This window comes from Nelumbo lutea, chromosome 1 (assembly GCF_056320005.1).
Source record: "Nelumbo lutea isolate HS-2025 chromosome 1, American lotus-T2T, whole genome shotgun sequence".
In the NCBI taxonomy this organism is placed as follows: Eukaryota; Viridiplantae; Streptophyta; class Magnoliopsida; order Proteales; family Nelumbonaceae; genus Nelumbo; species Nelumbo lutea.
This window is the reverse complement of record NC_142684.1, coordinates 42,503,480-42,527,930: the sequence shown is the minus strand read 5'-3', so window position 1 is coordinate 42,527,930 and position 24,451 is coordinate 42,503,480. Positions and strand designations below refer to the sequence as shown.

Sequence of the window (24,451 nt, the reverse complement as noted above, 5' to 3'; positions counted from 1 at the left end):
TCCAATGATCATTGGTCGGGTTCTGAAAAAATTGGCAAGCCTTGTTCACCGCAAATGCCACATCTGACCATGTGAGTGTAACATATTGCAAGGCCCCAACAATGCTACGATATTGAGTAGGATCAAGAAGAGGGTCACCTTGAAATTTAGACAATCTAGACATAGGAGCCATAGGTGTGGTTAAGGGTTTAGAGGCTGCCAGATTAGTCTTCTGTAGGAGGTCCAAAATGTAATGCCATTGGGAAAATAGTATAGAGATCCGAGGTCCTTGAGAGAGAAGCTCCGAGATAAATCCAAAATGAGTTGAGAAACATGAGCAATAGAAGAACCAATAACAATAATATCATCAACATAAACCAAAATATATAGAGAAACATTATTTTTGGTATAAATGAAGAGAGAGGGATCACACTAGGAGCTTCTGAAGCCAAGATCATGAAGCTGCTACTAAGCCACAAGAACCAAGCCCAAGGGGCTTGACAAAGACCATAGAGGGCTTTTGTTAGCTTGCAGGCATAATTCAAACATGTCTGATCTTCGAAACCTCGGGGTTGTCTCAATATTTTCTTGAATAAATCCATTCAAGAAGGTATTGCAGACATCTAGCTGCTTGATGTCCCATCCTTATGAGGTGGCCAAAGATAAAACTGTACGAACAGTGGCTGGCTTAACAATAGGGCTGAAAGTGTTAGTGAAGTTGACACTAGGAACTTGAGAGAAACCTTGAGCAACTAGTTGGTTTTATATCATTCTACAGAACCATCGGGAATTCTCTTAATCTTGTAAACCCACTTAGAGCCAACAATGTTCAAAGATGGATCATAAGGAACAAGCTGCCATGTACCATTTTGTATGAGAGCATGAAATTCAGATGCCATAGCAGTACGCTAGTGACCAGACTTGGATACCTTGTCATAGTCTGTGCATGGTGGGAACTCATGGAATGATTAGTCATAGAATGTGTCTGTACAGCTGAAGCTGGAACAACGGGTGTGGTGTCTAGAATGTCTTGAACCATCCATGTTCTCTGACGTGGCTACTTTGTCTGATTGTCAATATGAGGCAAAGATTCATTAGTATTAGTTGAAGAAGAACTTGTAGTTGTACCTTGTTCAAGAGAAGGAGAATCATGAGGAGAAATATCATTCTCCTGCACACCAGTGACTGAAAGAACAAGTGGTAGGGTGGCTAGTGCCAAATTCAAGGGTTCAGAAGAACCCCTCTCTTGGAAGATCCCTGTGAACTATTTCTCATAAAAAATCACATGTCTAGCAATAATTTCTTGTGAAGTTACTGAATTATAGCACTTGTACCCTTTATGAGAAGAACTATATCTAATAAAAATGCATCTGACGGATTTATAGTCCATATTGTGCTTGTTATATGGCTGAATAAAAGGATAACAAAGACAATCAAAGCTTCATGATATAGAATAATCAGGTTTTCGACCAAATAACTTTCATAAGGAGAGAGATTACCAAGTGTTGAAGTAGGTAACTGGTTAATGAGAAACATTACTGTTTTTGCTACTTCAACCAAGAAGGAGAACTTTCCTTAATATGCCCCTCAAGCAAAATTAGACTAAGAGCCTCCATTGGTAACTGCTAGACTTGTGGAGTTACCTTCTGGAGAACTTTTCTTAATAAGTTGAACATAAAATAAAACTTGTTGAATTGTTACCCATTTGGGATTTTTGGACCAAGGCCCACCAAGAACACTGGTTAAACATAAACATATTTAGTAAGGAGCGGGAAAGCTTGCTCAGCATTCTATTAAGCCATGAAGACCCAAGAATATGTTTTGATAATAAACAGCGTAAAACAAGCTTTTGTAGAAAACTGGGCTATAGTCAAAATAAGGATAGTTAAATACGCTGATCTCAGGACTCAAGTTTAAACATCAAAACTGCAATACAGAATCTTGTTAATTCAGTACGATTTGATTTAAAATGATTTACTTCAGTAACATTTATCTTCTTGTCTGGAATGCTTTGTCTAAGTTGCTTTGATTAAATGCTAGTTGTCTGAGTTGGAGAGAGATGTGAAGATTATACGGAACAAAGAGCCGAGAAGAATAAGAGGCACGTACCGTTTTAAGATTAGAGAAGAAGATGAACGGTTTAAAGATTAGAGAAGAAGAAGAAGAAGAAAAGGATAACAGAAAAAAATGGATTATGGATTTCGAAATAAATGAAATTTAATTAAAAGAAGACGTGGGTTTATGGTCTCTTTTAGTGGCTGGTACCTTTGTATTTAATTGGATGTGGGAAAAACTGTCTTACTTTGTTAGATTGATAGAGGGAAGAAGCTTTCCATTTGAAATGTCCAATAGATGTACGTTGGGATCGATAAGCTGACTTGCTCAAAACTCCCTCCTGCGTTTTTCAGCAGGTCTTCCATTCCTCCCAGTTGTTCTCCTCATAGCTGAAGAGGATATCCTCTTAGACATTTCCAAACTTCTGCTTCCGGTGTCTGTAAATACTGTTGCTGTTTCCAAAAATGACGAAACACCAAGCCAAACTTAGCAATGCAGCTTGATCTTTAGGCCCGTTCGCCTTCTGATAAGTTATTTACCCATATTCTTTTATTTCTCAAGTAAATATGGTAATGACTATTTTAGTCATAAAAATCTATTATTACAAGGAGTATTATTGTCCCATTCAAGTGTTAGCACTAGGAGATTGGTGTCACTTACCGTAAGTGATATCCAAGAAGATAAACTTTCATTGGTTTCCACATAAATTGAAACACCAACCCAAACTTAGCAATGCAGCCTGATCTTTAGGCCCGTTTGCCTTCTGATAAGTTATTTACCCATATTCTTTTATTTCTCAAGTAAATATGGTAATGACTATTTTAGTCATAAAAATCTATTATTACAAGGAGTATTATTGTCCCATTCAAGTATTAGCACTAGGAGATTGGTGTCACTTACCGTAAGTGATATCCAAGAAGATAAACTTTCATTGGTTTCCATATAAATCTGAAAAATGAACCAAAATCCCATTGACCTACTTTCCCCCTTTCAGAATCCAAAGAAGAATGCCCGCCCCCTTAATGCTCCCAGTTTGCTCTTGTCTTAAAGTTCAGATTGATATTGCTCAACCTCTAATTAACATGGTGCCTTTCGATGGTGATACAGTACAGACTACAGTTAGGGTTGCAAGTCAGGCTGGGTTAGGTAGGGTTGAGGCCAACCCTAACCCAACCCGACCAACCCAACCCTAACCCTAACCCTAACTAAATTCCTTGAACCCTAACCCAAGCCAACCCAACCCGAAGTCAATCCTTCTTCCCATCCCTTAAAATCTCATAGAAATTCTCGATTTTAGATCTTAACTCAACTCTCACTACATATATTAGTCCTATGTTTCATTGGTATTTATTTGTTGACGCCTTTTTTTTTGTTCTTTTGGTACAAAATTCAGAAAAACAAGTGGCAGAAATGACTATAGTTTATTATGAGTTATGACTTACGGTAGATCTCTCTTAGGTGGCAAACAATATAGAGGAGATGAAGAATAAAATTTTCAGAAAACATAAAATAATGTTATTAAGGTTTTAGTCTTTCTTATTAGAATTAAGTGAAGTGGTTATCTTAAAAAAATACATGATACTATATGGTGGGGGCTATACAAATATCATTCATCTAAACAAATCAATGTATGTTATATATTACATGTAACATATATTTATATATGACATATACTATAGAGTCGGGTTCGAATTGGGTCGGATTGACTAAGGAGTCAACCCTAACTGAACCCAAAATAAAGTCGGGTTCATAATTTCAACCCTAGCCCTAACCCAAACATCAACCAGACCCAACCCAACCCAACTTTTTCGGATTGGGTTCGGGCCAACCCGACCCAAGTTGCAGACTTAATTACAGTGCAATATGAACGTTTACCTCTTCTGTTCCCGTTATTGGTCATGAGTCAATGAGTTGCCGCTATCGTTGCCGACTTCACTTGGCTATTGCTGACTGCACAGATGAGGAGCGAAGAAGCACACTTCTTGCACTTTGGATCATGATCGCCTCAATGATGGTATTCGAGCCCCGATCTCAGTACTTCGACCATCAGTGACCAGACGCGATGGTCTTCGATGTGATGCTGCTCTCCCGATGAGAAATTCTCCGGCGTCCACTACGGTGCAGACTGTTCCTGACCGGCCCCCAAGGCGATCGAGTCAGTTACGAAACCGACAATTGGTTCTGATTCAACGACGTTGGTAAAATGGATGGTGGAATTGCATCTGATATACTTGGGTGTAATTCCACCAAATCAGGTCAGTTCACCACTATCTCTCACTCCAAATGATGATGCTGTCACTAATCATCCAACTGATATTACGCCCTTTTCGCTGGCTGTCGAGGAGAATCCTATGGAAGTTGACGCAGACATTCCACATAACAGCTCCACCATTACTTCAGCAATTAATGGACTCAACACAACGTGAGTGGATTATTTGCTCGAGACAAAAACATACACCCCCAGCTGAACTATCTATCACGGTTGAAATTGTATTACTCACTCTACGGAGAAGTCTGGGGTAAGGGTGTCAATGGATCGGTTTTGGATTGGACCCCGTCCAGTCCAAAATCAATTCGGACGGGTTGCGTGATGGGGATAGAAATACATGTTTTTATCATTTAATACTGGCCTCTAATAGAAGAAGGAACCATATTTTCTGGCTTAAGAATGAGGAAGGCCTTTGGTCCTTTTCCCATGCATGATCAAATAAGTTTTACAGTACTTTATCAATTTTTCAGTGGGTTTTTTTGTTCAACCAATCCAGACTTATCTTCTTTTCAGGGTCCACCTTCTCGTCTCACTACAGCCAACAATACATTTTTGTGCAGTATTCCAACTGATTCTGAAATTCATCATGAAATTTTCAATATTGGCCCTCTCAAAACCCCTGGACCAGATGGAATCCATGCTTGTGTTTATCAAAAATGTTGGACTTTAATGCAAACCCAAGTGGTGCAATACATCCAAGACTGCTTCAGTGAGCAAACACGGGTGGCTGCTTGCAACCAAACATATTTATGTCTTATCCCTAAGGGTGAGAAAGTGGAAACAGCTGCAGATTTTCGACCTATTGAGTTAAAGTAACAAGAGAGATAAAAATAACAGCAGTAAAGAAGATAATAAAGAATAGTAGAGAGAAAGCACTAAAAAATAAATCGGCTAACCTTGTGGTGGTAGATAAGGTGTTTAGTTTACATAAGGATTACAAGAGATAAGAGATAAGAGTTTTACATTATCTAGGTTAGATCTAGGTGTTTAGTTTACATAAGGATTACAAGAGATAAGAGATAAGAGTTTTACATTATCTAGGTTAGATCTAGGAGAGAGTTTATCCTAGATGAGGAGAAGGATTATCCTAGATAAGAATGTTATCTAGGAGAGTCCACAGGATTTGGTTTCTTGAGGGAATTGGACTTGGAGTTAATCTGTTTAGAACTTGTGCATGGGCCATGCATGGGCCCATGAGCACGTATGCTACCATTCCCCCGCAAGTTGAACGAAGTGATGTGAAGCTTGGACCTGAGAAGAGCAAATCTTGAAGACGAGAGTGGCTTGGTGAAGACATCAGCTATCTGATCCACAGTAGGTATGTACCGAATGTGAAGTTTCTTCTAAGTGGTGAGATCACAAAGAAAATGGAAGTCAACTTCAACATGTTTGGTGTGGGCATGAAAAATAGGATTCACTACCAGATGTGTGGCTCCCATATTGTCACACCAGATGACTGGTGGGGGAGTAAAGTAGTCGACGTCCTTGAGTAGAGATTGAATCCATAAGAATTCTGTGATGACATTTGCAAGAGCTCGAAACTCGGATTCGGTGCTGGAACGGGTCATTGTTTGTTGTTTCTTAGAACTCCAAGCAATGAGATTTGAGCCGAGGAAAATAGCATGGCCACCAGTCGATTGTTGGTCATCCGGACAACTAGCCTAGTCAGCATTAGTGTAAGTGACTAGTTGGTGAGATGAAGAAGACTAAAATAGGAACCCATGAGAGAGAGTCATTTTGAGATATCTAAGGATCCTCTTCACTGCCATCCAGTGTTCATCAATTGGAGAGTGGAGAAATTGGCACACTTTATCAATAGAAAAGAAAATATTTGGTTGAGTGGTGGTGGCATACTGGAGAGCTTTGACTATACTTCGATACTTGGTGGATTAGGCAATGGAGTCCCGAAATCCTTAGAAAGTTGGCTAAAAGTAGCTATGGGCGAGGAGGCTGGTTTGGCTCCTTCCTAGTTAGTTCAATGCAATAACTCCAAGATATATCGCTGTTGAGAGAGAAGTAGACTGCTAGGAGAGTGGTTTACTTCAATGCTCAGAAAATATTGTACAAGGCCCAGATCCTTCAGAGGAAACACCGTAGATAAGGATTGGAGAAATCTGGTAATAGCAATAGAGGAATTCCCAGTAAGGATGATATCATCAACATAAACAAGTAGCATCATCATGGTGTTACCAGAGTTGAAGACAAACAAAGAAGGATCAGCTATGGAGTTTCGAAAACCCATTTGTTTGAGGGCTGAACTCAAATGAGAATACCAAGCCTGAGGTGCTTGCTTAAGCCCATAGAGTGCCTTACACAGTTTGTAGACATGAGTGGGATGGGTTGGATCAATAAAGCCTTTGGGTTGATGAACATAAATATCTTCATCGAGTAAACCATTGTTAATGTCTAACTAGTGCACCAACAAGTTTTGAGAGATTGCAAGAGAGAGAACAATATGAATGGTGACCGGTTTGACAACCGAGCTAAAAGTTTCAAAGTAGTCAAGACCCAAAACTTGATAAAAACCTTGGGCAATGAGTCGGGCTTTGTAAGAGTCAATGGAACCATCAGCTTTCTTTTTGATAATCTTGTAGATCCACTTAGTTCTGACAATAATCATGGATGGATCATACGAAACTAATTGCTGCACACCATTGTTCAGATTTAGCCACTTGGGAAAAGGATTTTGGTTCTTGTTCTTCATTAGAGAGAAGAGGGTATCGGGTACCTTGTGGCTGAGTGAGAGTACGAAAAAGTACCGTCCATAGATCTAGTATGCATAGAGTGAGAGCATATAGGTGCCGGCATAGGTTTGGTGTGGTCCAACAATTCCTGGATACTTCGATACCATAGTGGTCGATCAGAAGCAGGTGAGGTACTAGGAATAGAACTAGATGATGAAGATGAAGGAGTGTGTTCTGGAAGTACAGTAGCCGAACTGGAGCTTACTATGGGAGGATCAGTAGAGGAGTGTTGTGGTGAGATTGGCGCAGATTCCGGATGTCGTGAGGTTGGTGCAGAGATGTACACACCAGAAGTAGTGGTAAAGCTGGATGCAGGACTATTGATTCCTAGAAAAGTACTTTCATCAAACACAATATGACGAGTAGTGAATGTACGCCTTGTGGGAACATAAAGACACATGCATCCTTTATGAGAGCTATTGTAACCAATAAAGATACATCAAAGAGATCGAAACATGAACTTGTTCCTGTTGTACAACCACAACAAAGGATAGCAGACACATTCAAAACAACGAAGCATGGAATAATCAAGAGTAGTATAAAATAGCTTCTCATAAGGTGACATACCATTGAGAATTGCAGTAGGCAGCCGATTGATTAGAAAACTATAGTAGAGATAAAGCTGATTCAAAATATGACGGTGCTTCCGTTCATCCATTTTGTTCATGAGTGTGGGGGCAGGCAAGTCGATGAGTGATTCCTTGAGTGTCAAGATACTTGGATAAGTGATGATATTCGCCACCCCAATCAGACTGGAAGGCTTTGATCTTAGTATCAAAGAGAACTTCAGCATGCCTCTTAAACTTAAGAAATAAATCAAATACATCTGATTTTTGAGCCATAGGATATATCCAAGAAAATTTTGAAAAGTCATCCATAAAAATAACATAATATAAATATCCATCATTTGACTTAACGGGAGCTGGTCCCCATACATTAGAAAATATTAAATCTAAAGGTCCCTTAGATTTAGAACTAGAAGAATGCGAAGACAAACTATGACTCTTACCCATTTGACATGACTCACAAATTGATGGACCAGTTGTAGACCTATCAAAAGGAATACCAAAATTTGAAACAACTTGCCGTATGATGAGCAAAGCTACATGACCAAGTGAAAGGTGCCATCTGTGGATAGACGTTTATTCCTTGATGAGAGCTTCTAGTGTTATGGTGATTGAAGAAGGGAAGCTATATAAGCTGTCTCTACTGATCCTTTGAAGAAGGATTCTCCCTGAATAATCCTTCACAAAACAATAATCATGGTGAAACTCAAAAAATAAATCATTATCCTTTGTAAAACGATTGACAGATAATAAATTTTTGCAGATAGAGGGAACATGGCAGATATCTGTCAAAGAGAAAGAATGTTGATTAAACAACATAGGAGATGATCCAGTATGTCAAATGCACAAACCTTGATCCTTTTTGAACTTGACTTGATCTGACCCAGTATACTCACTCTGATTTTGCAGATTATCCAAATCTGCGGTCATATGTGTTAGACAGTGTATGCCTTTAGCTCCAATCAGATTGGTGTACTGATGCATTTTTTGTAAATGAATAAAAGTACATAATTGTTTTATGTTATAATTGGTATGTTTCTGTGTAATTAACCCTTAAATTGGAAACTTATGAGACTCTTGGTAGTTTAGAATGTTCTCAGCCATTGGATAGACTTGGGGAGTTTATCATGCCAAGGCTAACACTAATGTGCTGCCAAGAAGGTTGGGGGAGCCTGTCTCAACTGCTAGGGTTGGACCCAAAGCACATGTAGTGTGTGTTTGTTTGAAACACTGAACCCAAACCATTTTCCAATTATTCCCTAGATCTTGGAGACTAGTGGGCAAAACAAGAAAGTTACACATAACCCCTAGACTCGATTATGGTACTGCACTGGGTATCGGATTGGACTATCTTTGATATGCCAATCAGTAATATCCTTTGGGGGTCAAAACCTGGGTATGTTGGGGCAGTCTGAGAGTTCACTCAAGTGAGTGATCATAGTGACAGGATCAACCCCTTTGTTGGGCAAAGTGAATGATCGGGATTGCACTCTCTCTGATGGAAACCAAAACTGCCGGCAGTCGATTTCAACCGTATTTGAGATTTGTTTTGCAATATATATATATATATATATATATATATATTATGGTTTCAAAATGTTTGCAAAATGTTTTAATTCTCGGGATCCATGTGAGTAGAGAGTGTAGCACTGTACCTTGCAACCGAGGGAGAGATCCTCTCTTGTCGGGTAGTGCTTGATCATTATGGGTTGAGTGTAACACCATTGAGGGTTATACTTGATGGGCTAATCTTGCATCTACCCATAGTCCTTGGGCCTTCATAAGATGGCTGGACCCAAGGACCATTTAGTGTAAATGTTGGGCCCATTAAGAGCCCATAGCGATGGACTCAGGGGTTCATTGTACTCAGTAGTGAATTCAGCCAGCCCTTGTAACAGAGGCTAGGATGAACCCATGTGGTTGCTGTGTAGATCAATGATAGGGTCCCATGCTATGCAAAGAGAGCCAAGCTAGCCAACATTAAATAGGAAGTAAGCCTAAAAGCTTAATGGGCCTAAAAGCCCATTTTGAACTAGGTTAATTAGATTAATTAAATAGGGGCGGATATGGGATTTGGATCAGTAGATAAGATAAGGGATTATCCTTATTCACTTAAAGAGTCCAGATCCAAATAAAAATTTGGATCAAAGGAACTCCTAATTTGATTAGGAAGGCTGATCTTTATCTACAGATAAGATAAGGGATTATCCTTATCACTTAAAGAGTCCAGATCCAAATAAAAGATTTTGATTAGGAAACTCTTAATGGGATTAGGAGATTTTCTCTTTAAGGCTATAAATAAGAGAATAGGGTGAACCTCCACCCTGTTCGATGTCCAGTTCTTGGATTTAGAGATAAGATAAGGGATTATCCTTCTGTTCTTTTTTTCCTGCTTTTGCTGCCCCACCCTCTTCGATCTCCAATTCTTGGATTCGATCAAGATTAGATCTTGATATTGTTTCTTGTGATAAGAAACAATCTAGAAGCTGTGCTCATTGTCCTGTTCGATTCTTACTGAAGAATCACTAGTTCTTGGTGAAGAACTACTTGCTGATCCTGCCTCACCCTAAGCTGTGTCATCTTCTGTGGAGGGAGGATTTGGTACTCTCTTTGGGCGTGAACACCTACGTTGGTAAGAGCATTCTTGCATGGGTTTTGTATCAGGTATATCCCTCCCTTAATTTGGTTTCAAATTTGGTCTGGTTTGGTTTCAAGAACGAACCTTGAAAATGCAGTTTTCTAAATTAGGAATAGGATTCCTGGATGGGAATAAAAAAATTTTTGAAAATTTGCCCAACCTTCCTGCAGGGTTCGGCCATCCATATGATGGATCTCCCGTCCCCTTCAGAAGGATCTTCAGTACAATTTCCCTTCTAGTAGGGTGTAGTGGGCTGCCTATCTTCTGAGTCACTTTGCCTCATTTCTATCTTCATGCAGCCATCCAGTTGATAAGAAGTTGACGATGAGGTCCATACATGAAGGTTCGACCTCTATTAGGAGTACTCGGGCTTCTTCAATGGAGGGCCGAAGCAGCTTCTCGATGTGCACAGTCCGTTTGGGGGATCCACTCGAGGTACTTGCCAACTTGGAGAGGGCGTCTGCTCGTGTGTTCTCGGCACACGGGACTCGTTGTAGGGAGAAGCATTGGAAGTGGCTGGCTAGATCTTGGACTTTGGCGAGGTACTTGGACATACTTTGTTCCCTAGCCTCGTACTCATCGTTCACCTGATTCACCACTAGCTGAGATCCACTGAAGGCTTCGACGTATGAGGAGGGCCTCGTACTCAGCTTCGTTGTTTGATGCTAAAAAGTCGAGCCTTAGCACATACTCCAAGATAACATCATCTGTGGTGAGAAGGATGAGGCCCACTCCGCTTCCTTTAGCGTTGGAGTAGCCATCTACAAAGAGCTTCCATCGGGGTTGAGCCTCGTTGTCTACATGATCCCCCTCAGCATTTTCTGGGGGCTAGTCAAAGGCGTGCTGGCATTACTCTGTCCATTGGAACTCTTTTAGCTTCTTAATGGCACGGAAGAAGAGTAGGCAGCGATTGGCTGACTTTGACAAGAAGCGATTGAGGGCTGCTATTCGGCCAATGAGTTTTTGGGTCTTCTTCACCGTTCGTGGGGGTTCCACGTCTAGTGTGGCTCGTACCTTCTCAGGATTAGCCTCAATGCCTCTTTGAGTGATGACAAAACCTAAGAACTTGCCTGATGTGACGCCGAAGGTACACTTGCTGGGGTTGAGTTTCATATTGTACTTCCACAAGGTGTCAAAGGGCTTGGCTATGTCCAAGACATGGGTCCTGGCCTTTAGGCTCTTCACTACCATATCATCCACACGGGCTTTGATGTTCCTCCCCATCTGTTCTTTGAACAGCTTGTTTCTAAGGCACTGGTAAGTGGCCCCAGCATTCTTGAAGACAAAGGGCATTACACGGTAATAGTATCTTCCATGTCCAGTGATGAATGAGTTATTCTCTTCATCATCTGGGTGCATCTTTATCTGATTGTATCCGGAGAAGGCATCCATGAAGCTAAGTAGCTCGTACCCTATAGTGGCATCAACGAGGTGGTTTATCCTCGGCAAAGGAAAACTATCCTTGGGGCAGACTCAATTAAAGTCTATGAAATCAATACAAATCCACCATTTCCCATTAGCTTTCTTTACCATAGCCACATTTGACAACCAGTTAGGGTAGTGTACCTCTTGGATGAAGCCGGCGTCGAGTAACTTTTCAACTTCCTCCTCTATGGCCTTCCAATGCTCCGGTGCAAAGTTCATCTTCTTTTGCTGACCTTGCCTAGAGCTCGGGTCCATGCTCAGCCTGTGTGTAATGACCGAGGGGTCAATTCCTGGCATGTTAGTGGTGGACCAAACAAAGATGTCGACATTGAGTCTGAGGAAAATTACTAGTTCGGATAGGCTCTCGGGGGAAAGGTTGGACCCGACGCTGACTGTCTTGTCAGGCTCGTCCTCGTCTAGGGGGACCGAGATGAGGTCCTTGGCTGGCTGGCTTCAGCTTGTTGGCTCCTCCCTGAGGTCAAGACCCTCTAGTGGCAGATCTTCTTTGTTCTTGCCCTTCAGCGCTGGCACATAGCACTGACGGGCGGCATGCTAGTCCCCACGAACAACTCCAATGCGTGCTGGGTGGGGAACTTCAAGGCGAGGGGGTAGGAGGAGATGGCTACCCAGAGTACGTGAAGAGTTGGTCTCCCCATAATGGCGTTGTAGGGTGAGCCGATCTTCATGACTAGGAAGTCTATCATCCTCATTACCTGTTGGAGCTCTGTCCCCACTGTGACTGATAGGGGGATCTTGCCCTTTGGTTTGGCGATGTTGCTGGAGAAGCCAACTAACGAGGCATCTACTGGCTGGAGGCACTCCAGAGCTATCTTCATCTTTTCAAAAGCTTCATAGAAAAGGATGTCGGTTGAGGAGCCACTATCAATAGGGATCCTCTTGACTATGAACTTTGCAATGACAACCGAAACCACCAATGCGTCGTCATGGGGGATTGCTAACCCCTTCAGGTCCTCAACCATGAAGGAGAGGGACTCTTGCTTTTGCTTCTTGGGGGTCAGGCCTTGGATGTTCAACTGCCTGGCATAGGCCTTGCAGGCCGAGGCCTAGGCTCCACTCGAGATTGTGCCTCCCACTATGACGTCGATGACACTTGCTGCTTGTTGGTGCTACTGCTGAGAGGACGAGGCGCCATCCTCACCTTCGATGTACTGCTTGAGGTGGCCTCGATGAATGAGAGACTCTATCTCATTTTTGAGATCATAACTATCCTCGGTGTCGTGGTTGGTACCTCGATGGAACTTGCAGTACTTATTGGGATTCCCCCGATGGGGATTCTTCTTCAACTTTCCAAGCCACTTCATAAATTTCTCCTGCCTGATTTGCATCACAATCTGTGTGCGGGTGGAGTTGAGTGGCATGTACTGATTGTAAGCCAAGGCCGAGGCCGGTGGCTTCCTATTGTTGTTGTTGTTGCAACAACCCTGGTCTTCGTTCTTCCTCTTCTTCTTGGGGGCTCCGTCCCAATGCTCTGTGCCTCTCTCATGGGCCTCCGTAGCCAAAGCCTCTTTGATAGCAATGTATTTCTGGGCCCTTTCTAGGAACTCTAGATTTGTCTTTGGTTGGCTTTCGCCAATGGAGCATTTGAGAGCCGAACCGGGGGGATCCCGCTGATGGTGGCATGCATGGAGACCAAGGGGTCGAGGTCACGGACCTCGAGTTCTTCTGTTTTGCAGAGGTCAATGTATGACCACAGACTCTCTCCTCGCTTCTGCTTGACAATCATTAACCAGACAACGCTTTTCTGGGGGCGTCGGTTGCTAATGAAGTGGGCGGAGAACATGCTAGAAAACTTCTCCCATGAGGTGATGGATCGAGGTGGGAGGCCGGAGAACTACCATCGAGCGGCTCCCTCGAAGGTTGCCTGGAAAGTCCGGCATGTCAAGGCGTCAGAGTACCCATGCAGGATCATGAGTGCCTTAAAGCTCTCTAGGTGGTTGTTTGGGTCTATATTCCCATCATACATCTCCAAGGTGGGAGCTTTGAAGTTTGGGGGTAGAGGCTTGGTGATGATATCGGGGGAGAAGGCATCCATTCTCCCTAGGTAGTTGCTCTGTCCGACTTAGGTGTTGGTGCGGCCCTCCTTAACCTGTTGGAGTTCGGCTTTGATAGCACCAAGCTCGGTTCAGAGTTTGGTAAACATGGGGTCGTGCATGGCCTATGCACCATCCTGGTCTTCATGGACACGATGTCGATTGGCACGGACCTTGGAGTTCTCAAAGGCAAGACCGTGTGCTTCGCGCCTAGCGCGGTGGTCGTTCAGAATGTCCCGGAGGTCCGAGACGTGAGGGGAAGAGGCTCGACGCTGGCCCTCAGCCCTGGAGTGGCGCTGGGGCGATCACGGCATCCGCCTTCATCCCTCGGCTTGGCCCTTCGGCGTTGGTGATGTTGCTCAGAAGGCTGGCGGCTATCTTCTGATCGTTCTGGTTCTTCCTCCCTTCGGCTGGGAGGTCTAGAGGTCCTGGAGAACTGGTCATCTAGACGATTGCTACCAGACTCTGAGGGCTCAGTTTGCTACACGTGGCCGAGGTTGGGGATCAGTTGGTTGGTGGACCCATGCCAGCCTGGCTGTGTTGAATCCCCGAAGGGGCGGTCACCCTGGGTGCATCCTCCTGCCTGGGGGTAGTTCTGCTCGACTCGCTACGTCAAATATTCCAGGCGGCCGAGCATGGCTTGGAACTGTTCACCGGTGACAAGATTGTACGTGTTTCTTGTTCTTCGTATCATGTTGGTTGGTCGGGGCTTGGGGACTTGTTAGCTTGTTAAAGTTCTTTTAGGGAATGTCTTAGCAACGCTTCCCACAGACGACACCAATTGTTGGTGCTTGGATTGGTTGAGGACAACAAAATAATTTCGCTCCAAGGCTCTAAAAGCTAGCCAAAGGCTTCGAGGGTTCGAAGAGGCTGCTGCTGAGACCAAGGTATGTAGGCCGAGGCAAAGAAGCCTCCGAGTACTCTAGAAGCCGAAGGTGGATGGTTGAGGTGCTGCAAGACAAAATACGTCAGAGGCCTTGGGTGAGAACCCAAGGCAGAGTCTCTGACGGTCAAGTTAGTACATGGTACGAAGAGGGGAACCAAAATATAATTTTTGAGACCAGTTCCAGATTCAGATTGTATCAGATCGTATCCGATGAAGCCCCCTTACCTGAAGGGGGGCACCCCTATTTATACTTGAGCTGCCTGGAGGTAGGTGGAGATGGACGCCTGAGATGGAAGCCTTACAAAAGCGTACAACGGGATTGGCAGGATCATGTAACTACTCCACAATTGGCTCCGTACGAGGGAGCAGGGTAACCCCTCTATAGCGGATCTCATTCCCGGATTTGGCGCTCGTGGGCTGGGCCTCCCAACCTCGAATGGGTTGGGTTGGGTCACCCCGCATCAGGTTTTATTCCCGAAAATCATAGAAAACTTTGGTCTCTTCTACCATAATCTTAATTGTCACATCTTAAGCCTCCTTAACCTTAAACTATCCCCCGCACACTTTGGAGGTTTTGTTAGACATTTCTTGCAACAAATTAACTAGCTTTTGCACTGAGTTGAATTATGAGTGTATTCGAATAATACTGATTAGCTTATTAGGTCAACTTTGTAATTAATAAAGTAAACTCAGTGAGTGGATGATCCAGAAGGACGTATAAAGCCAAAAGCCATTATTAATACCAAACCAATTAAGCATCCTAGAACTTAGCTCGCCCCAATAGGAATGTGTGTGACCTTCTCCCGCTCCCTTGGACAGAGGACCTTATTTTTTCCTGAATTGAATGCCAAATTACAACTCTGGGATCTCTACTCACCACCTAATTATTGCTGACCTTCTAGAAGATACGATTTATGATAGACTATGATAATCCAATTTATTAAAAGAATAATAATAAAAAATAAAATAAAACTTTTATTTTGTCATTATTCATGTCCTAGAATGAACTCTTTTCTGATTCCAGTAAACTCTATTTGTGAATTGGGATTAATTATGAGGAGTAAATGTTGTATATATTGTTACCTTATGATGCAATTAGATTTATCGAATCATTATCATCATCATTATTATTACTATTTAAATTATTACTTTTATATATTGTTAGTTTGTGATACCTTCTTATCTTGAATTTGCCGAATCATCATCATCATTATTATTATTATTTGAATTATTATTTTTCTTCATTTCCTATGTCTACTCAAGTATATTGACCCACTTTCTAAATAGTTTAATAAAAAAGGCAACAATTAGTTGTGTCCTTCTATTAATGTTAACATCAATAAACATGACACGTAGGTTTTGTCCCCCTTCTATTAATGCTAGTGATTAATTGATTACTGCCATAAGTTTCTATTGTTCAATTGTCATTGACAAATGTCCCATCAGATTCAATTTTTACATCCTTGTCTTCAAGTAAATGTTTGCTCAGCCATCCTTGACCTGCAAGGCACATGGAGGGCCTTGCTCAGCCATCCAAACTTATGTCATTGACATAAGTTTTTATTACTAAATTCAGAATGCAGAATGAATTTTATCTCACACCTTTGTTTTGCTCCTTGACAATTTCACAGTTGTGTTGTGCATAAAAACAACAGTTTGGATCATTTTTTTTATGAGAAACATTTACTTATTTTTTCTAGTGACGAATTACTGGAATCATTTGATTGCCACAACTTTATTATATGTAGAATGATTATTCTGAAACTCAGCATTGAAGAATATTTGTTTAATATCATTTTGTGCTTTTATAGCTGAAAAGTGGTCTTCGATGCTTGTTCTTTCTCTCAAAAGGAATTAAATCTGATATGAAGTCAGCATTATTGGGATACTTCGAAACTAACGGGTATAATAATGCATGAGAATCTTGTCCATGTTTATCACAGTCCCACATGGAGAACATCTCATCCTCTGCATAGTATTAGTATTATGCAGGGGGGAGATGTTTCCAATTAACGGGGGATGGTGTATTGTGGGTATGCGTGGGCAAGAGATTCAGAATCATTTCTAAGCCCCTAAGTAACTGATGGAGGACCAACTCATCATCTAGGCGACAACTCATAAAATAAGAGGCACATGCAGGATAAGGATAATTCCAAGATTCAAGATAATCCAAGATTCAAGATAATTCAAGGTAATTCCAAGAAGGCAGGATAACCCATGCGTGGATAGATCCAGGGAGATCGGATTGTGGAGATCAAGGCAACCTCAAAGAATACATCGATCCTAGCTAGAAGAGTAGATATTTAGATCACTTACAACTTTTTCTTTCCTAGTTACTTTACAATTCTCCAAATGTATTATAAATACTGTTATTTCTAAGCTAATAGACACATTTGAATTTTTGCCAACTTTTCTCTCTCTTCTAGAGATTCATGTATAGCTCTAACCGGCTTCACTACGAAGCCTTGTGTGAAAGAATGGTAGGATCCATCTAATGGATGCCATAAAGGTTGCGGAATGGGTGGGCGAATTTCAAAAATTTCCTACCTTCTCCCAACTGAGAATCATATTCCCTAAATTTAGAATACAATATTCAAGGATCCTACTTGAACCATAATCAAACCAGATCTGTACCAAAAGATAAATGGGAGGAATATACCTGATCCGGAGAAGCAGTATCTCCCAAAGTTGGTGTTCACGCCCAAAGAATGCTCCAAGATCCGTTCCTGCTGAAGATGACACAACTGTGAATGGAACAGAACCAGCAGGGTGCGTCCTACACACTGGATCCTTCACAAGAATCCTCTGGAAGTACTAAACACTGAATCCTTTTCAGTCTTTCTTGCAAGACTGATGTCAAGAACAGATTTCTTGACTTTCTTTTCTGCAAAGATCTAATCTTGCAATGGCAGATGGCGGCGGCAGGAGGAGATCTCCAAAACGAAAAAGGCTGAACTGCTTTTTCTATTATTTCTAGAGAGTATCAATTAGATCTGATCTGAATTCGCAGGAGATATCCTATACCTCTTCAAAGTGGTTCGAAATCTCCTCCTTTCTTCTTGATTAAGAAACCTCCTTTTTAGGAGTTATCCCAATCCAAATCAGTATTTGGATAGGGGATAATCTTAATGCTTTCTGCAGATAGAGTTAGCTTACTCCTGATCTTATCAGGAGATTATCAGATTCAAATCTAATTTGAATTTGGTCTCTAAGAGTGGATAAGGCTAAAGGCCCAATCCTTTTACTAACTTTAATCTCAAATTCGCCCCATGGATGGGTGATCATATCAGCCCACCTCGAAATGGGCTTTTGGCCCATTAAGTGTTCAGTGTCTAATTACTTTCCAATCTGCTGCCCAGTTGGGCTTCTTTGTATGGCGTGGGACCCAAGCATTGATCTACACACCAGCCACATGGGTTCGGCTCAGCCTCTAAAACAAGGCCCAGCCGAATTCACTGAAAAACTCAATGAACCCCTTGAGTCCATCATATGGACCCTATGGGCCCAACACTTACATTAAGTGGTCCCTGGGCCAAGCCATCTTATAAAAACCTAGGGACTGTGGGCAGGTGCAAGATTAACCCATCAGGTATTATCCTCAATGGTCTTACACTTAACCTCTCAGCCCTTAATGATCAAGCACTGCCCGACAAGAGAGGACCTCTCCCTCGGCTGCAAGGAACAGTGCCGCACTCTCCTCTCACATGGATCCCGGGAATTAAAACCATTTGCAAACAATTCGAAACCGTACATATATATATAAATATATTAATTTTGTAAAACAAAATTCCAACGATTGAAATCAACTGCCGGCAGTTTGGTTTCCATCAGAGAGAGTGTATTCCCGATCATTACCCTTTGTCCGACAAAGTGGCTGATTCTGTCACTATGATCACCCACTCAGATGAATTCTCAAACTGCCCCAACATACCCAGGTTTTGATCCCCGCTAAGGATCTCACTGATTGGCATATCAAAGGCAGCCTGATCCAACACCTAGTGAAATGTCATAATCGAGTCTAGGGGTCAGGTGTAACTTTCCAGTTTTGCCCATCTATCTCCAAGGTCCAGGGCAATACTAGAAATCTGGTCCGGTTCAAGGATTCAAGTAAACCCATACTGCATGTGCCTCGGGTCTTACCCTGATGGCTGAGACAGGCCATCCCAACACTTGGTGGCACACCAGTATCAGCCTTGGCAGGATAGATCTCCCCAGACTTATCCAACGGCTGTGAACATTTAAAACTAACATGAGTCTCTATAAATGTCCAGTTTTAGGGTTTTACACAGAATTAAACCAAACAACATGAATCAAACATGCACTTTATTTATTTCCACTAAATAACAAAAGTACATCAAATCAGATTGAAGCTAAGGGCATACAAAACTATCTAACATTGTGTTTGCCTGGTGCTTGCATAGCCAGCCCGGTTTATTGCTTCCATGCTGCGTCAGTTGGTATCAGAGCGGGAGTTCGCCCAATCAGATGGCCAACCAAGACGGTAGCAGTCGCAACCCACCCCATGATGGAGATCAAGGGTTACAAGCTGTTTGGAGAGCAATCGAAGAGCAGTGCACAGCCACACGTAACATCAAGCAGCAGTTGGTAGAGATCACTGGACAACTGCGGACCTTGTTGTGGGAGGATGTTCCCAGGAATCGGGAGAACCCGTACCCAATCGAAGGAGATGACCACGGTAGACCCCTTGTCAATCCTGTACCCCAGCGTCCTGTTCTTGATGATGATAGTGACGACGAGCTAGAATTTGGCGTTGCTCCAGTTATTACCGGCAATAGCAGAAACGATAGGAATTGGCGCAACCCCGATAATTTTAATCCCCATCGAAATAATGACGAATTTAAACTCATGGTAGATATTCCTACTTTTAGTGGGGATCTAGATATAGAAGGCCTTCTAGATTGGATCATAGAGGTCGACCATTTCTTCGAGTACATGGAGATCCCGGAAGAACGTAGGGTGAAATTAGTAGCTTTCCAACTGAAGGGAGGTGCATCTGTCTGGTGGGAATGGATGAGAGAGACTCAAATCAGAGAAGCAAGAGGTCTTGTTCGAACCTAGAGGCGCATGAAGCAGCTAATAAGAGGTAGATTTTTGCCCCCTGATTATGAGCAATATATGTTTGAATCATATCAACGGTGTGCACATGAATCAAGAAGCGTCAATCAATATACATCTGAATTTTTGAGATTGGTTGAACGAAATCATCTATCTGAAAGCGATAACCAGCAGGTAGCCCGTTATTTGAGCGGTTTGATATCGACTATCAGAGACAAAATTGGTGTCCAGGTGGTTCTTAGTGTACAGGAAGCAAGGGACCTAGCTTTGAAGACTGAATTAATGTTCCAAGAGAGGACCCGAGGTGATAATTATCGACGGTACAGTGGGAGCGACAACAGACCGGCAGCAGTTGACAAGAACAAATCAGCCCCAAGAGTACAACCCTCTCACCCGCCGAGTACAGCTAACGCCGGTAAGGCCAACACAGGAGGAGACACTCGAGGTAACCCTTCAAACCCTCCTAAGCCCAGTAATCCCTATGCAAAACCTACTCCTCTTAAGTGCTTTAAGTGCAATGAAGTTGGGCATAGGTCTAGTGACTGTCCCAAGAGGAAGGTAGTTAACATGGTAGAGAGGGAGGAGGAAGAAGATGTTGAAGATGAAGTATATTGTGGACCTGATGGGGAGGACGAAGAAGGTCAATATGAACATGAAGAATACACCTGTGTTATGAGAAAATTAATGCTGTCCCAAAGAAGCGAAGATACCACTCAACGACATCGATTGTTTCGCACTAGATGTACTGTACAGGGTAAATTATTTGATTTAATTATTGATAGTGGCAATTAGGAAAATATTATTTGCAGGGATGTCATACAGAAATTGCAACTACTTCCTAAAAAACATTCGAACCCATAAACAATTGGGTGGATCAAGGAAGTTGGCGGCATACAGGTGGAGGAACGCTACAAGATCCCATTCTCCATTGGTAAGTACTCTGATGAGGTATACTATGATATTGTAGATATGGATGCTTGCCATATTTTATTAGGTAGGCCTTGGCAGTTTGATACAGATGCAAAATACCTGGGTAGGAAGAATACCTACCAGCTCGAAAAAGAGGGTGTACGCTACACGTTATTACCTATGATAGAAAGGAATTCCCCAAAGTTTCCAAAGGCAGAGGAGAAAAATTTCCTGACCATTACACATCACCATGCTGAGTTTGTAAAAGAATGTAAGGATACCCGCGAGGTACACTTGTTGGTGGTAAAGGGAGAAAGCATGAATGAGTCACTGGAGGAAAACAAAATTCCAGTGGAAGTGCATGGACTACTTGATGAGTTCCATGATGTAGTTCCAAATGAATTACCTAATGAACTCCCACCCATGCGAGATATCCAACATCATATTGATTTTGTTCCTGGTGCTAGTCTACCTAATCTACCACATTACAGGATGAGTCCTAAGGAAAATGAAATCTTACAAGAAAAGGTAGAATAATTATTGAAAAAGGGGCATATTCAGGTTAGCATGAGTCCTTGTGCAGTACCGGCATTGTTAACACCCAAGAAAGATGGGAGTTGGAGGATGTGTGTCGACTGCAGGGCTATTAACAAAATCACTATTGGCTACAAATTCCCCATTCCCAGGCTGGACGACATGCTAGATCAACTTGATGGAGCTGTAATATTTTCAAAAATCGATCTTAGGAGTGGGTACCATCAGATCAGAATCCGTCCCGGAGACGAATGGAAGACAACCTTCAAAACTAGAGATGAATTGTTCGAATGATTAGTCATGCCCTTTGGATTAACCAACGCACCCAGCACATTCATGAGGCTAATGAATCAGGTACTGCATCCTTTTATTGGTAAATTTGTTGTGGTATATTTTGATAACATTTTGATTTACAACAAATCTATCATTGAGCACATTGGATATATCGGGGAAGTATTAAACGCATTTAGGAAAAACAAATTATATGCTAATTTAAAGAAGTGCACTTTCATGAGCGATAACTTGTTGTTCCTAGGATTCATTATAAGTAATGATGGAATTAAGGTGGATGAAGAAAAAGTGAAATCCATTAGGGAGTGGCCGACCCCATCAAACATCACGGATGTAAGACGTTTCCATGGGTTAGCAACTTTTTACAGGCGATTTATCAAACACTTTAGTAGTATTGTAGTTCCCATCACTAAGTGTTTGAAAAAGGGAAAGTTTCAATGGGGAGAAGAACAAGAGCAGAGTTTTGCCCTCATAAAAGAAAAATTATGCACTGCTCCTGTCCTTGCCTTACCAAGTTTTGATAAACTATTTGAAGTTGAATGTGATGCCAGTGGAGTTGGCATAGGGGCTGTATTGTCCCAAGAAAAGAGACCCATTGCCTTTTTTAGTGAAAAGTTATGTGAAGCTAGGATGAAGTGGTCCACTTATGATAAAGAATTCTATGCTGTAGTTAGAGCATTGAAAACATGGAAACATTATTTAATTGCAAAAGAATTTGTTCTTTACACCGACCACCAAGCTCTTAAGTATCTCAGTAAGCAAAAACAGATGAGGAGTGACATGCATGCAAGATGGTCTGCTTTTCTTGATAAATTCCTATACAAAATTATGTATAAGGTTGGACAACAAAACACAGTGGCCGATGCTCTTAGTAGACATATAGCCCTCATCAGGACTCTCAGTATTGAAATTGTGGGCTTTGAGTGCTTGAAAGACCTATACGCCCAGGATGAGGACTTTCAACCGGTGTGGGAAAAATGCATGAATCGACAGCCAATAGGTGATTTCTACATTCATAATGGGTTCTCTATGAAAGGCGAACAATCGTGCATCCCTTGCACCTCCCTCTGCGAAAAGATCATCAGAGATCTGCATGGGGGTGGGTTAGTAAGACATCTTGGAAGAGACAAAACAATTGAAGCAGTCAAGGGGCGTTACTACTGGCCAAAATTAAGAATGGATGTGACCACTATTGTGACTAGATGCTATATCTGTCAGATAGCTAAGGGACAAGTCCAGAATACTAGCCTCTACATGCCTCTACCTGTTCCTACTGCGATTTGGGAAGACTTGTCCATGGATTTCGTGCTAGGCTTGCCAAAGACTCCAAGAAATATGGATTCCGTCTTCGTAGTAGTTGACCGATTCTCCAAGATGGCTCACTTTCTCCCATGCAAGAAGACCACAAATACAACAACGACAGCCAAGCTATTTTTCAGAGAGATTGTCCATTTACATGGGGTACCTAAGACCATCACATTGGATCGAGATATGAGGTTCTTAAGTCACTTCTGGATGACCCTATGGAGGCTATTCGACTCATCATTGAATTTCAGTAGTACAGCCCATCCGCAGATGGACGGACAGACACAAGTGGTGAATTGGACCCTTGGTAATTTGATCCGCAATATCTGTAGGGAGAGGCCGAAGTAGTGGGATTTTGCCATAGCACAGGCCGAGTTTGCCTACAATAATGCAGTCCATAGCTCTACAGGTAGATCTCCATTTTCCATTGTCTATATGAAGGTTCCTAATCATGCGTTGGACTTAGTGAAGCTACCCAGAGTACCCGGCCTCAGTACCTTGGCAGAACAGCTAGCAGAACAGATCTAGTTCGTCCAAGAAGCTGTATAGCAGAAACTGGAGCGAACCAACACAAAGTACAAGATGGCGGCAGACAAGCATCGTCGGCACCAAGTGTTTGACATCGGTGATGAAGTTATGGTGTTCTTGAGGAAGGAACAGATTCCCGTGGGAAAGTATAACAAGCTACAGCCTCGGAAGTACGGTCCATATAGGATCATGAAGAAAATCAACGACAATGCTTATGTCATGGACTTACCAAATCACATGGGCATCTCCAAGACAATTAATGTTGACCTTCATCGCTACCTACCAGAGACGACACTTGCATATCCCAGTCACAACTCGGGGTCGAGTTCTTTCCAAGTGGGGGAGAATGATGGAGGACCAACTCATCATCTAGGTCACAACTCATAAGATAAGAAGCACATGCAGGATAAGGATAATTCCAAGATTCAAGATAATTCAAGGTAATTCCAAGAAGACAGGATAACCCATGCGTGGATAGATCCAAGGAGATCGGACGGTGGAGATCAAGGCAACCTCAAAGAAGACTTCGATCCTAGATAAAAGAGTAGATGTTTAGATCACTTACAACTTTTTCTTTCCTAGTTACTCTACAATTCTCCAGATGTATTATAAATACTGTTATTTCCAAGCTAATAAACACATTCGAGTTTTCGCCAACTTTTCTCTCTCTTCTAGAGATTCACGTATAGCTCTAACCGGCTTCACTACGAAGTCTTGTGTTCGTCCGGTGCTTGCATAGCCAGCCCGGTTTATTGCTTTCACACTGCGTCAGGTGGTATCAGAGCGAGAGTTCGCCCAGTCAAATGGGCAACCAAGACAGTAGCAGTTGCAACCCACCCCGTGACGGAGATCAGGGGTTACAAGCTGTTTGGAGAGCAATCGAAGAGTAGCGCACAACCACACGTAACATCGAGCAGCAGTTGGTAGAGATCACTGGACAACTACGGACCTTGTTGCGGGAGGATGTTCCCAAGAACCGGGAGAACCCGTACCCAATCGAAAGAGATGACCACGGTAGACCCCTCGTCAATCCTGTACCCCGACATCCTGTTCTTGATGATGATAGTGACAACGAGCTAGAATTCGGCATTGCTCCAGTTATTCCCAACAACGACAGAAACGACAGGAATTGGCACAACCCCGGTAATTTTAATCCCCATCGGAATAATGACGAATTTAAACTCAAGGTAGATGT

The 24,451-nt window shown here is 42.4% G+C and overlaps 1 protein-coding gene across 1 annotated transcript; it reads right to left on the bottom strand.

Annotated features, from left to right (window-relative positions):
- Window positions 1–12,194: 12,194 nt before the first annotated feature.
- LOC148874412 (uncharacterized) lies at window positions 12,195–12,656 on the bottom strand. The gene has a single exon (XM_088961251.1). It carries the CDS (start codon window positions 12,654–12,656, stop codon window positions 12,195–12,197), a length of 462 nt encoding a protein of 153 aa, XP_088817377.1.
- Between the last annotated feature and the right edge of the window lie 11,795 nt (window positions 12,657–24,451).